The sequence below is a fragment of the Lactuca saligna genome, chromosome 2 (assembly GCF_052625555.1).
Source record: "Lactuca saligna cultivar CGN05327 chromosome 2, ASM5262555v1, whole genome shotgun sequence".
In the NCBI taxonomy this organism is placed as follows: domain Eukaryota; kingdom Viridiplantae; phylum Streptophyta; class Magnoliopsida; order Asterales; family Asteraceae; genus Lactuca; species Lactuca saligna.
The window spans coordinates 175,577,563-175,591,388 of record NC_136418.1 but is presented as its reverse complement, the minus strand read 5'-3'; the positions used below and the strand labels follow the sequence as shown (position 1 = coordinate 175,591,388).

The window sequence follows — 13,826 nt, the reverse complement described above, 5'->3', positions numbered from 1 at the left end:
GGGTCTCTTATGTATCTAACGGCTAGTAGAACAGACATTATGTTCTATGTTTGTTATTGTGATAGCTTTCAAGCAAATCCAAGAGAACCTCACATGGTAGCAGTGAAAAACATTTTTTGCTATCTGAAGCGAACCTTGTCTCTCGGTCTTTGGTACCCTGCTAGATCTGGATTATTTGTTCAAGCCTTCTCTGACGCCGATATTGGAGGATGCGGTCTAGAACGAAAGAGCATAACTGGTGGATTCCAATTCCTTGATGGCAAACTCGTTAGCTGGCAGTCTAAGAAGCAAACTTGTGTGTCTCTTTCAACAGCTGAAGCTGAGTAAATAGTTGCAGCATCCTGTACCTCACAAGTAATCTGGATATAAAGCCAATTAAGGGACTACGGATTAAGTATGAAGAAAATACCTCTCTACCGTGACTCTGAAAGCGCAATAAAGATGGAAACGTGGAAACGTGAATCTGGTGCAACACTCAAAGACGAAGCATATTGCACTAAGATACCATTTCATCAAGGACCATGTTGAAGATGGAAACGTGGAAGTTCATTTCGTTCATTCCTCTGATCAACTCGCTGACATCTTCACTAAATCCTTACTAAAAACAACCTTACGTAAAATTTTACAAGGTTTGGGGATGATGGAAGCTGAGTCGGTACCGAAACCGCAAACCTCTTACTAAAAATTAGACAAGCGAAATGGAGCGAACGTTCGGTCTATTTCGGTTTTGGATTTTTCAGGGTCCGAAATGAACCAAACACTCGGCTTATTTCGGCTCCGGAATTTTCGGGGACCGAAATGAACCGAACGCTCGGCTTGTTTCGCTTCAGTTCTGTAAAGGTTTGGTTTCAGCTGTATACTTTGTAAACTTTCTTTTACGCCTTTTATTTGATTTATTTTCCCTTTTATCTTTATTTCTAGAGTTTCTAAAACTAATTTCATTTATTCTTGTTTATTTTTCTATTTTTATTATTTTTCAGAAAATTAAAAATACCAAAAAGATTTTATCTTTTATTTTTCGTTATTATATTTGTTTTGCTTGTGTGTGGCTTGTTTGTCTTCATTTCTTTACTAGGTACCAAGGATATTGTTGCAACATGATCTGGAACTAAGGTAGGTATGATAATTCTAATTTGAACTAGTTAAGTATCCCTAGAAGCATGTTGCTGCATGTAGACTGAAGCCTCTAAGACTATGAGTGAGGCCTTAATGATTTGATCTATGCCTATCGTTTCTTCCCAATCAGGCTGCTACATTCACTCAAGTCATGAGCTACCCTACTCTTCTCAAATGAGTTACGAGTTTTCTACTTTATCACTTTTATATAGCTTGGGTACTTTTGGTTCTTAACTACATCCTCTACATTCTCCATCAAATTTCATTTCACCAATGTAACCCTTGAGACTCTCAGCTATTACCACTGAGGTTTGTGGTTACACAAAATATGTGTCTATGATCGTCGATGCATACACCACGTGCTAAGTGAGACCCTAAATCCAACACCTATAAATCATTGACGGTGAATTTTAAAATTCAAGATCTCACTTGTTACCTATCGAAATCTCTTTTTATCTTTGCGTGATCTTTATGAAATTGTCTAACACCAAGGCATTTCTTCCTAAAAGATCCAGATTAGTTTCTGTTTTGAGATTTCCATTCCATACTCAGTCACAACAAATGATATCCAACCCACTTGTTCAACAAACCACATCGGTCTCACAAGTGCTTCACTCAACTTTCGATCTTATATTAAGTATCAAAGTTCGGTTGAAGATAAGCCACCCTTAAAGCCATTATATAAAAAGAAGTCTTTCGATGTTTCTTAACAAACTCTCGATCGTATTTTTCGGGGAACCATAAAAGCACTTCAAGTATTTCTTGACTTTTAAGGAAAAGATCGTATGCTTCATGTCATACTTGACATCACTCACATCTGATACACATTTTGTTCTATTTATTTATCTTTGGCACACTCTCGCACAAAAACTCTTTGTAATTTTCCAAAATTTTGTTTCATGTTACTAATGACTTATTTTGTTGTCAAATGGAGCGAAAGTGGTCACTTTGAAGCGAATGACTGAGTTATGTTTTGCTTGGGACGAAAGTTGAAGATTGTTTTGGAGCAACAATATATGGATAAGAATTTTCATCGAGTCATCAGATAAGGATTAAATTTGGGCGTGTGAATTTGAAACGGTTCCTATACCCACGCGTGATAACGTCTATCTAGGGAACCCAAGCTATCACATCGTGATTTTTCAGGCGACGTTTTAGCGATTGTATACTCATTACAAATGATTTGCTCTCTCTCCTGGAAATGGTATAAAATAGGATTCTCACACCTCTTGTACATCACTACCTTCTTGATACAACATGCGATTGTTGCTGTTCATCTTCTTCTTAACATCAACAATGGTGGAATCATCATCTCTTCAAGATCAAACTGCATCATCGTCATTTCTTGCCATCAAACCTAATCAGAATATGATCATTCAACTTACTCCATTCTTATATGATTCCTTTATGTTACATGTCGTTGAATGTCTCAAGTACTCCCCACTGGTAATTGCTCTTACACAGGTCAAATCAGTTCCCATGTCCCTGCTGTCTCAAGTGTATTCTACTGTGACGTACGACAAGAACAATGAGAGGATCTACTTTCAAATTTTTAATCATAGGGCATCAATCTCAAAAGGCCAATTTTGTTCTATGGTTAGGGCTTGTTGTCGATGCTTCAGTTATCTCTCCGAATTTCATCACCACGACTCAGCTGTTTACAATGTTCTATGAAATGGGTTATACTGAGGTACTTACCCCTTTCACAAAGTTCAAGAAATCTTGTTTACCTCCACAATGGAATGGGTTACTTAATATTCTTCACAATGGGCTCTTTGAACGGGTCGGTGGGTCTGATGGATCAAACAAGTGTTTCATGTCTATTCTATATGGTCTTTACAATGGAATCAACTTGGATTATGGTTCCTTGATCTGGTCTCAACCAGTGCAGAGTTTAAACTCCTCGACCAAACACTTTGAAATTTCTTGTGGTCACTTCTAGACCCTTGTCACTCGTCGGGCAATTAACTCTCTCTCCAGATCCCTGTCATGAAGGATGCTGTGCTTTCTTCTGTAGCAACCTTTCACACCAAGAAGATTATTGTTGTTGATCTGACAAAATTTCCTCACATTGGTTCAATTCTTGAAACAATGTATCGATGTGTCTCTATAGAAAGTAATGTGATGGTTGAGTACCAATTGCTTCCTCCCAAGAATCCACAACAATTGACTCTTAAAATGAAAGCTACTCTGGATGATGTTGAGAAGCCAGAAAAGCGAGGAAAGAAAGCAGATTCCAAGAAGGTGGAAACCGAAGGGCCTTCTTCTAAGCCAGTTAAATCCAAGAAGCGAAAAGCTAAAAAAGATGCTTCCTCGGCTCCTAAGAAAGTTAAGAAGATGGCCCGAAGACTAAATACTCTGTCACCTTCTAGCTGTAGTAATTATGAGGAGCAGTATGCTGATGAGGAAGAGGAAGATCAGCGTGAAGGTTCTCCTAGGGATAATACACCACCTCGGTCTCCAACTCCAGAAGGCACTCTTAATGATTATGATCCCACTCCTCCTCCATCACCACCGAAGACTACTGTTCAAGTTTTGGTTGCCCGAATTCCTCCATTTCCTACAACTCTAACTACTACCACTGTTCCACCACCTCCACCTGTCAGATCAATACCCTTATCTACAACCCCATTACCACCTCCCATTATTTCCCAAGCAACTATCACCTCTACAACGATCATAACAACCACCACTGAATCTCCAGGACAAGTCAACACATCTGATGTGGGGGCGAAGAATGAAGATAATCCTAAAGTTACAACCGATCCTATTTCCCCAACTCATTCTAGTGAATCCGGTCCTGTTCTTGGAGGCGCTAATTTTGAGTTTGATTCCACCTACTACAATCGATACATAATTCCAAGTGATGAAGATGAAGCTGCTCTGATGACCAAGCAACAACTGAACAGTGTTCATGAAAAGCTAGATTCGCTGATCGGCTCAACAAAGAAGTATAATGATGTCGTTTTGAAAGCGTTCATGGATACAACCCTGCAACAATATCATGATTCCATTGCTAAATCCACACCTGCTGTGGATGACTCTACTTCTTTATGCAAAAGTGCAACATCCGATATCAAAGACCTTATTCATGATTCCAAGATTTTCTTAGAATCTCTAAAAGGTCATTTCGATACAAATGCTGCCAAGGTGAATGCCTCAGTTGATTCTCTTTCACATTCACTTCAAGGGGAGCAAGTCAAGCTTGAGACGATTCGTTCTGATATTCTAACTGATAATAAGTCTTTTCTGTCGATCGTTGATTCTCGATTAAGGATACTTCAAGCTGATTTGGAATTGGAACGCAAACTGCAAGAAGATCTTGCTCAACAGACCACTACCATTGAAGTACAAAAGGTTGAACTTGATACAACAGAACGGGAGATTGCTTTGTTGAAAACCGAGCGTAAGGTTTTTCGAAGCTGTGCTGGTGATATTCTCAAGATGCTGAACAATGTGATTCATGCTCATGCTCCGATTCTTACTCTTACCATCAGGAATCAGCTAACATCCAATCTCCTTCCAGCGATTGAACTTTTACGTGAGAGAAAGGGTGTTTCAGAGAAGATTGTTCCTCCACAACAAGGGGAGAAGGTAGGTCACAAGCTCCTCCTGTTCAACCTACTGTTAAACCGAAGGTGATTGTCAAAACCGAACTGAAGGATAATGTAGCTTCATATTCTGGTAATCAAGAGAAGAAGAAAGGTGTCAGTGATGAAAATAATGATAGTGATGAAGACAAAGAGACTATTGCTGATGCCCTAAAACACAAGAAAAAGGATAAGGAGATAGATGAAAATCTTCGGGTTGCAAGGGAAGAAGAAGAAAGGGAACAAAAGAAGAAAGAAGAGCATGATGCTCTGGTTTGTAAGAAGGCTATGTTTCCTCCCTAGACTAGGGATGGACTGATCAAAGAAGCAATTGAGTTTCCAAGCATGTATTGGTTGGAACCTGTTGTCTCTTTTGATTGTGACAACACGAAGGACTCTCAATTCGATATGCTTATAACCAGAAAGGCATTTGTATTTCACTGTTTTGATTCAACAGTTGAAGTTCCCTCTCCCCATCCTCGGGTTGATCGTGATCTTATTGACTACTATCTCAAGTTCGGTCAACCTCAATATCTGACGTGGAGTGCTCAGAATATAACCACTGTCAAGGTGATGAAACCCTCACTTGTTGGAAAAAAAAATTCAATATTCAGTTTAAAATAACCATAGGATTGGGCAACTCAGTCCATACGATTTCTTTGGCGAATCTTCCTAACCTAAATCCTCACGATTGAATTTTACTGTTTAATATTTTGCTCACAAATTCAAAGGAGTATGAGCCGATCTTTGGTCATCTTAAGAGGATGCTAGCCTCTTATATTCTTGAAGTTGCAAAAATGGATCAAGAGGTGGCTCATGTTATGAGGAAGAGACCGACAGTGAAGCCTACTGCAAAGCCAGGAGATGTCAACAAAATGAGTCTCAGCCAAATTGATTCCACTCATCTTACTGTCATGTTCACAAGAGCCAAAGGTGAAAAATTTCTGTTTTCTCTTGTTGACAAGCACTTGTTCTCCACCAATTGCTTGGAACACATTCTCAATCTTATTCATCAGTGTAAGGAGAACTCTGAATCATACAAGAAGAATTTTATGGACATGATTCGGTGGCACATCACTTTTAGACAAACTCTTTTGGCCATTATACCGTGTGTGTTCAAGACTATCAAGAAGTCTACTATAGCTCAACCGACTTGAGCTCTCGACTCCATTTACGCAAAGGGGGAGATTGTTGGGTATTTAGTGTTGCGTCATGGGCTCGTTTTTGTATATTCGGATTTGGCCTGTCCATCTGTGGTTATAGATTAGGGTAACGTTATTTATAGTTCATGCATGTATGACTTAGAAATGTGGTCATTATTATCATCATTATTGCTTTGTAACCCAAAACACCTCTACAGTCGAAGTTCTTAATCGAGCTCTTCTGAGGTGTTAAAGTTTAATCATTCGACACCAGTTAAACCATTATTGTGTTCTTTATTGTATTATCTATTATGTTGTCGTTTATTATTTTGCTTGAATCTATCAATCATTAAGGAATATTATTCCAACACAGTCCCTATGGAATCCCTATACTAAAAGATAACCAAAACTAGTGGACTGACATCGGTGTCGTCGACCTATGGGTACAATGAGGCAAAACTCACATGCATCGAAGAACCTTGAAACAATGTGATATATCCATTTTGCACTTGTTGCTCCCATAAATCCAATAACACCAGAACCAGATAATGTAACACCCGATTCTGAATCATTTCGTTACTCGAGTCCATGGCCCGGTTATCGGTTATTATAAGGCGTAGGGCCTTGGGGAAGAAGAGATTTATCTTTTTGGTCATGGGTATTATATATTAGGTGATCTGATAGTTCGGTTGTGTTTCAGAACCTTGGGGAATAATCGTAATTTAGCAACGGAAGATCTTTAGGTGAGGGTGTGTTGATAGAAGTGAAGGGCTTCTCGTCACCTTTCCATGGATATAAAGTTCATCAAAAATGGACTTAGAATGAAGGAGTTATGGTCAAATGAAATTTAAGTGTTGTAGAGGTTCATCAAGTACGCGGGGCATAATCATCATGTACACAGGGAGTAATGGGTGATCAGATCGTAGAGGCCTTTTATGTACGTCGGGCATACTAAGGGGTAAACGAGGTGTACTCCATTCAGATAGAAACTATAATTTCTAGGGTTTTACCCATATTTAAGCTTCATTTATTTTTTAAGCCTTGCCTCTTATCAGCCTCCATAGCTCCTAAACACTAATCTCAACCCCTAGCCACCATCTTGGAGTTCTTAAGCTCCCATGAGGGATTTTGGAGTGTTCGTGAGCATTTTGAAGAGATTAAAGGTTTTTGAAGGATCATCACTTGGATTAGGGCTTGTAGATTCAAAAGGTATTCGCCTTTTACAACCTATTGAAGGTAAAAAAGTTTTCATCGTGGCTTCTCTTTGGATAGATCTTGTTTGGGGTGGTTTATGGCACATTAGTGGTTTATGGCACATTTTGGTCCCTTTGGTTTGTCTTTATGAGGTTGAGCATCCCCCAAGAGTTTAGGCACTAGATCTGGATGTTTTTGGTGTCCCAAATGCATAAAAATGTTATCTTGATAGTTAATATCAACCCATGCATGTGTACTAGCCTCTTTGTTGAAGTTGTAAAGTAAGAACTTGGATTTGGGACTCATTAAGCCATGCAAAAGTTCAAAGTTAATGTCTTTATGGATTAAGGCATGTTTCAGAACTAGAACTGAGCATTGGATGTTTTGGCATAAGGGATTAAGACATTTTCTAAGTGGATTATGGACATAGTGAGTACGTGGGGCATACCTCCTAGTACGCAACACATATTTAGTCAAGCCGAGGTACGTTGAGCGTACCAACTGAGTGCCCAGGGCGTACTCAGTCTGTTGGGGTTTTCTCGATATGTTGAATTTTTTGACCATGTACCACTGACCAAAAGTTTGATCTGGGTTGATCATTGGATATTTTGTGTCTTTTAGGATATTAGGCCTTCTCGGATTAGGCCCATGATGGGTTTGGGCCCAATTTGGATATTGGGCCTTATTGGGTCGTGCGGTGTCATTTAAGGATTGGGCTTATGATGCTAGTTGATTAGTCTTTGGATTTTAACAAAGTAATGCAAGGGGTACAATGGAGTTTTACCAAGAAGGTTGGTCATTGGGCTAGAATTCTTGTTTGATTCGAGAATCAATTATTGATGGAATGTTATTTTATGATTGATAGCGCGGGGATTTTAGCGAGCCATCAACCAAAGTGTAACGACGAAATTTTCAAAACAAATTTTTTCATTTTTCAACAACCAAATTTTAAATATAAAACATTCTCAAAAAGTATTCCACAATAGTTATCAAATCAAACATATCCCAAGATCACAAATCAAATCTCCTATCTATGTGTACGGTTCACGCTGGCACCTTTCCACAGTCCTCGCTAGTACCGGAAACACATAACACAACAACTGTAACATAAATGCTTAGTGAGCTCCCCAAAATACCACATACAACACATACGCCACTCGAGGCTACTGTACGACCCTCCGGCCGATGTGTCTCAGTGGGACCCTCCAGTCCCGTAACTCGTTGGACCCTCTGGTCCGGTCATAGCTCGTTGGGCCCTCCGCCCCGGTCTGAATCGTTGGACCCTTCGGTCCGGTCTATACAATTATATATCATACTTACATCACATAGCACATAATCTCATACATGGCACGCAATCTCATACATAGCACATAAGACCTTCCGGTCAACTCATAATACCACTCTAGGTAACGTATAGTGAGAAGACTCACCTCGTGTAACTCGGTAACTCGAAAATCTCGGACTCCGTGAAATAGGATCTAGCCTCCGCCTAATCATATGAAAATAAACACTCGGCATCAACACATTTCCCAAGGCTAGACCATTCCCTCTCTTAGCACTCTCAGGAGGGTAAAAAACCATTTTACCCGTCTCAAGGCTCAAATACTCTAAAGTTGACCAAACCCTAAAAGTCAACAAAAGTCAACGGTCAACCCTTTAAACAGACTCGCCGAGTGCACAATTGTGACTCGGCGAGTTCAGTTATGAAATCATGTCCTCAAAATCCCCAATGACTCACTGAGTCACTTCCCCAACTCAGCGAGTTACCATCTGCGTGATTTATGGGGGAAAAATCATCCTACTCGCCGAGTCTGTTCTTGGACTTGGCGAGTTCAAGCCATGCTCAAACTCAAATAACCTCCTGAGGTCAGATCCGTTCCTCTAACCTATAGATCTGGCCTCCTTAAGCAAAATAAACACGTAAAGTTTCGATCTTGATGCTCATGCAAAGACCTAATGGCTCTATTTGAAGAAATGGCCCCAATATGCCATCCCAAACTCTTATCTCCTAAAAACACTCTTAAAGATCGAGGAGTTAAGGTCTCTGGACCACTTTGGATCCAGATCCAAAGTCTCAACACAAGAAGGGACCATTTGCACCACAATCCATACTCTAAAGGGGCTAGAAACCCTAACTCTCAAAGATTAACACCAAACTGAAGAAGGATCAAAATATATACCTCAGAACGAAGTCCTTAGCCTCTGAAATCCACAGAATATCGCCCTCTTTAGTTCCCTGTTGCCTTGGTCACCTTCTTGTTGCAAAAACACCCACACAAAGATCAACATGATCTCTTCTTCCTCACAAACGCTCTAGATTTCTTAGGGTTCCTCCCAGGGGTTTGGTAGCCGAAATAGTGGCTATAAGCCCCTTTAAATAGGTCCCAAACCCCGGGGATTAGGGTTTCATTAAACAACGTGGACTCGCCGAGTCAGCCATTAAATCAGTCCGACCATCCGCGATCCTACTCGGCGAGTCTGAGCGCCTACTTGTTGAGTCTCTCTCCAAAAACTCAATATAAATGCATAAAATAAGATACCTGAGAGTCTGGATGTTACACAAAGATTCATCTGTGAGATTCGACAGTGCGTGGTGAGTTTCCTCACCATGTTTAGTGGATCTAAGGTACCAATTCCGACCCATGGTTTGTTATGTAGGATGCTAGCTGTCTACTCCAATAACAAGTTTTATTGATAACGAAAAGCTATCAATAATATTTTTACCGGCTATGAAAGCCTATTGTTCTTCACTAGCTATAGTTCCTATCACCAACTTGAATCTATTTGCAAGAACATCTTTGTATCAACAACCGATTATGCTGTATTTCGATTTTTATCATTCTTATCACACTTCCATTATGCTGTATTTCGATTTTTATCATCATGGTTTATAGAAAAATTGAGGTATTCGCTTGGAAGAATAATACAATTTACACCAGAGTTAAACTAAAAGATTACAGTCTTCCATATAACCAGATACACCCTATGAATTGTTATTTTAGAAATTCAAGACATAGAAAACAGTAGAGATAAGCAAATTCAAAATATTATCTGATTATTTTTTTGCCATATACCTCGTAAAAGAAAACAATATGACGTGTAGGATTGTAATTGGAGTTGGGTATGGTAGGCGTTATTTTAATTCTAATCTCATAGATATTTATAAATTTTAATACTTGAAATATCAGAAAGTATAATGATATAAAAATAAACGAAAGAGAGTGGGGCAGATGCATGTATATTGTGTGTTTCTGTGTGTATTTGAATATTGGACGGCAAATTATTTAAAGGAAACGAATAATGAAAGTGGAAACGTGTAGGGAGATAGATGAAGAAAGATCCACGTCAGTAGATGAAACACGTGTCGTGGAACAGGGGGCTTTCAAGGGCTTCTGATATTCCGAGAGCCCGTCAATCAACCTTGATAACCGGTCCCACATGTGTCCCCACTTTCCAACTTGTTCAACTTCTATACACTATTAATGTCTCCTGTTACATTATTTATAGTTTTTATAAATTTTTAGACCTTTTCATCGAAAAAGAAATCCTTATACACTTTATTTTATTAAAATTATATGTATTTCATTTTTATTAAGATCACAAACTAAAATTTTGTTAATAGCCGATAAAGTGAGAAACATTAGCCACATATTTGAATATGGTCATAAAAAAGTATGTATATATATTTCAAATAATAACGTACCTTTTGTCTGTTCAAAACTTATATAATGATATATTAGAAATTTTATGCATACTTAATTGAACAATTGAAAGAAGATACATAAATCTCATTTCATATTGATTTTTTTGGATAAAAGATTTTATTTGATTGAAATGGATACGGGTAGATCTTACCAACTTATCAAGAAGCAATCAAGTCTTACTAAAGGAGAAACGGATAGAATATCGGGTTCGGGTGCCCATAGTTTTGGACCACATCCGTGTCATAAAAGGTAGCTTATTTGTTATTTGTCTGAAGTAAACCGTGTTGGGTGCTGATTGGGCCACGTATTGGTCACCTGTAAACTTCCCACGTGGTGGTCTAAGAATATCACAGCATAAAGATTTTATGAGGCGATCAACGGCTGAGATTCCATGTTGGTGTTCAGATTTCTACGTCATACCAACTATACATGTCGGATGGGTCTTCCCGTGACGGTGACGGGCAGCTGTCCGTCCCTACCACTGCTCCAGCAGGTATAATATGATCTCTTCTCCATCCTCCTTCTCACAAAACTTATTATATATTTTTTTTCTAATCCCTCTCTATCTATTCTAGTGTTGTTCGTTTCATTAAAAGATTTCTCGTATCTCATCTTCTTCAGCTTTAATCACTCCAGTACTTCTTTGCAGAGACTGAAATTGATTGGATTTTTGGAAGTTTTGAAAACATTTGATATAGATGGCTGGTATGTGTTGTGGCGTTGTAGGTGAGACAAAGACGACATCGCCGGTTGAGCCTAGCGGTGGTCGTCAAGGGAGGCGTCGACGGATGGAAATTCAACAGCTTAAGTTCCTAGCGGCTGCGGCATCTGACGTGGTGATGCCTCCGCCTGATACTAGTACTAGGAAGCGAAGAAAGGTTGGAAGTATCGAGACGATTGAAACTACTACTGGTGGTGATTTTGGTTTACCTAACCCGAAAGAATTCCAGAAAGCAGTCCAATCTAGTGATATGAAAACGGTGGAAATCGATCCTTGTGGTCGTGGAGCATGTGGAACGTCGTCGGAAACTTTGGGAGAGGATGTGTTGGATAAGGAAAACTCTAGATTTGGTCTCACTGTTGTTTGTGGAAGGAGGAGAGATTTGGAAGATGCTGTTGCTGTAAAACCTTCGTTTTGTAGAACAAGTTCTCGTAGTTCCGACGATCTACACTTTTATGGCGTTTACGATGGCCATGGTTGCTCACATGTGAGTAATTAATCCGATTTCCCAAACAAATTTACTTGTAGAACACACTTTCTTTGTATACTGAATTACTTTTTGTTTTTTTTAGGTGGCAATGAAGTGCAAAGACAGAATGCATGAAATAGTGAAGGAAGAAGTAGTGAGTTGCGAGAAATCCATGGAATGGAGAGAGGCGATGGTAAAGAGTTTCTCACGAATGGACAAGGACATAACCGACTGGAGCAATTCTGCATCAAGATCAAACTGTAGATGCGAACTTCAAACTCCACAGTGCGACGCCGTCGGATCTACCGCCGTCGTTGCGGTAGTTACACCAGAAAAGATCGTCGTCTCCAACTGCGGAGATTCGCGTGCAGTGCTTTGCCGGAACGGCGTTGCCATTCCTCTCTCCGTAGATCATAAGGTAGTACTATATATATCGTCTATCTTACCCGTTGATTCAGGATCTATGTATCGTTGATTATTGTACGATTCCTTAACATATATATTGTTTGCTGAATGTATAGCCTGATCGACCCGATGAGCTTGCGAGAATAGAAGAAGCCGGTGGTCGTGTTATATATTGGGATGGCGCTAGAGTTCTCGGCGTTCTAGCCATGTCTAGAGCAATCGGTATGTTCCTGTTATTCGTCAAAATTCCCTTTGATACAATATATGAGATCTGGAATTCGATCGACTAAATACTTTGTGTTGCTCGTTTGTTTTCAGGCGACAACTATCTGAAGCCGTACGTGATACCGGAACCGGAAGTAACCGTAACGGAGCGGACGGCCGACGATGAGTGCCTTATCCTTGCAAGCGACGGCCTGTGGGATGTTGTATCAAACGACGTAGCATGTAGTGTGGCCAGCATGTGCCTGAGGTCACAGGAGGTTCCATCTCCGCCGCGGTCTCCCGGAAGTGAGTTGAATGTTGCCCGTGGTGAGAGCTCCGACAAGGCATGCTCCGATGCATCGGTGCTTCTGACGAAATTAGCCTTGGCTAGACGGAGCACGGATAACGTCAGCGTGGTGGTGGTTGATCTACGGAGGAACTTATAACCTCTTTTACCAGATTCTTATTTTTATTTTAAAATTCGAAGGATTCGATGTCTTGTTAACGATATAATATAAAATGTATATAGTTAAAGAAGTAATATACATATTATTTGAATCAGTTATTTTCCAGAAAAAATGATTAATCATTTATCAACCCAATAAAGTTTTAAACCGTTTAAAAACACCAATCATATTTTCTTTGTTCAAAAAAACTCAACGAACTAAGTTACACTTCCTTAAAGTTAAATAAGAGAAAGAGATGACGTGACTGATTACCGTATCGGAAAAACGACTGTTAGATCAACGAAGTTTCTGAAACGTTTAAAAAATTACAATCATGTTTTACTGTTAAAAAGAAAACCTAACGAACTTAAACAATACAAAATTGAGATTTTTTGAACAGTTTAGAACTTTGTTGAACTTTTTAAACAAAATATTTAGTTCGTTGAATTTGTTTTGAACACATAAAATATGATTGAGGTCTTTTGAATTTTGTTGAACTTTTTAAAGAAAATGTTAAGTTCGTGAGTTTTTTTGAACAGACAAAAATTATTGACGTTTTTTGAATGGTTTGGAAACTTCGTTGGACTTTTCATCTTTTCACATCGAAATTACTGTACATGGTTCAGAACAGCTTACATCAATCGCAAGGATTTACGTAAATATATTTATATGAATAAAATCATAAGAATATTAATTATATGATGTTTATAATTAAGGCCGTTCGGTGTACCGGGAACGAAGGCCTCCGTGGTCTAGCTAGCCACGGATCACGTTCGTGCACACCACCCCACTGCCTCGTGGTGGCTTGTGGTCGGGCGATTCGTGTTGGGGACGA

At 39.4% G+C, this 13,826-nt stretch overlaps 1 protein-coding gene across 1 annotated transcript; it reads left to right on the top strand.

Annotated features, from left to right (window-relative positions):
• Window positions 1-11,269: 11,269 nt before the first annotated feature.
• Window positions 11,270-13,106, top strand: LOC145032915 (protein phosphatase 2C 37-like). The gene is made up of 4 exons (XM_078981874.1): window positions 11,270-11,954; window positions 12,040-12,354; window positions 12,458-12,563; window positions 12,660-13,106. Exons 1-4 carry the CDS (start codon window positions 11,445-11,447, stop codon window positions 12,989-12,991), a joined length of 1,263 nt encoding a protein of 420 aa, XP_078838000.1. The 5' UTR covers window positions 11,270-11,444; the 3' UTR covers window positions 12,992-13,106.
• Window positions 13,107-13,826: the final 720 nt, after the last annotated feature.

What these genes read in the sequence shown, in the direction of transcription:
- LOC145032915 (XM_078981874.1), top strand. Translation starts at nt 11,445, where the DNA reads ATGGCTGGTATGTGTTGTGGCGTTGTAGGTGAGACAAAGACGACATCG. An exon ending in CTCTCTCCGTAGATCATAAG is followed by an intron (nt 12,355 to 12,457) that starts GTAGTACTATAT and finishes CTGAATGTATAG; the next exon opens with CCTGATCGACCCGATGAGCT. An exon ending in AGCCATGTCTAGAGCAATCG is followed by an intron (nt 12,564 to 12,659) that starts GTATGTTCCTGT and finishes GTTTGTTTTCAG; the next exon opens with GCGACAACTATCTGAAGCCG.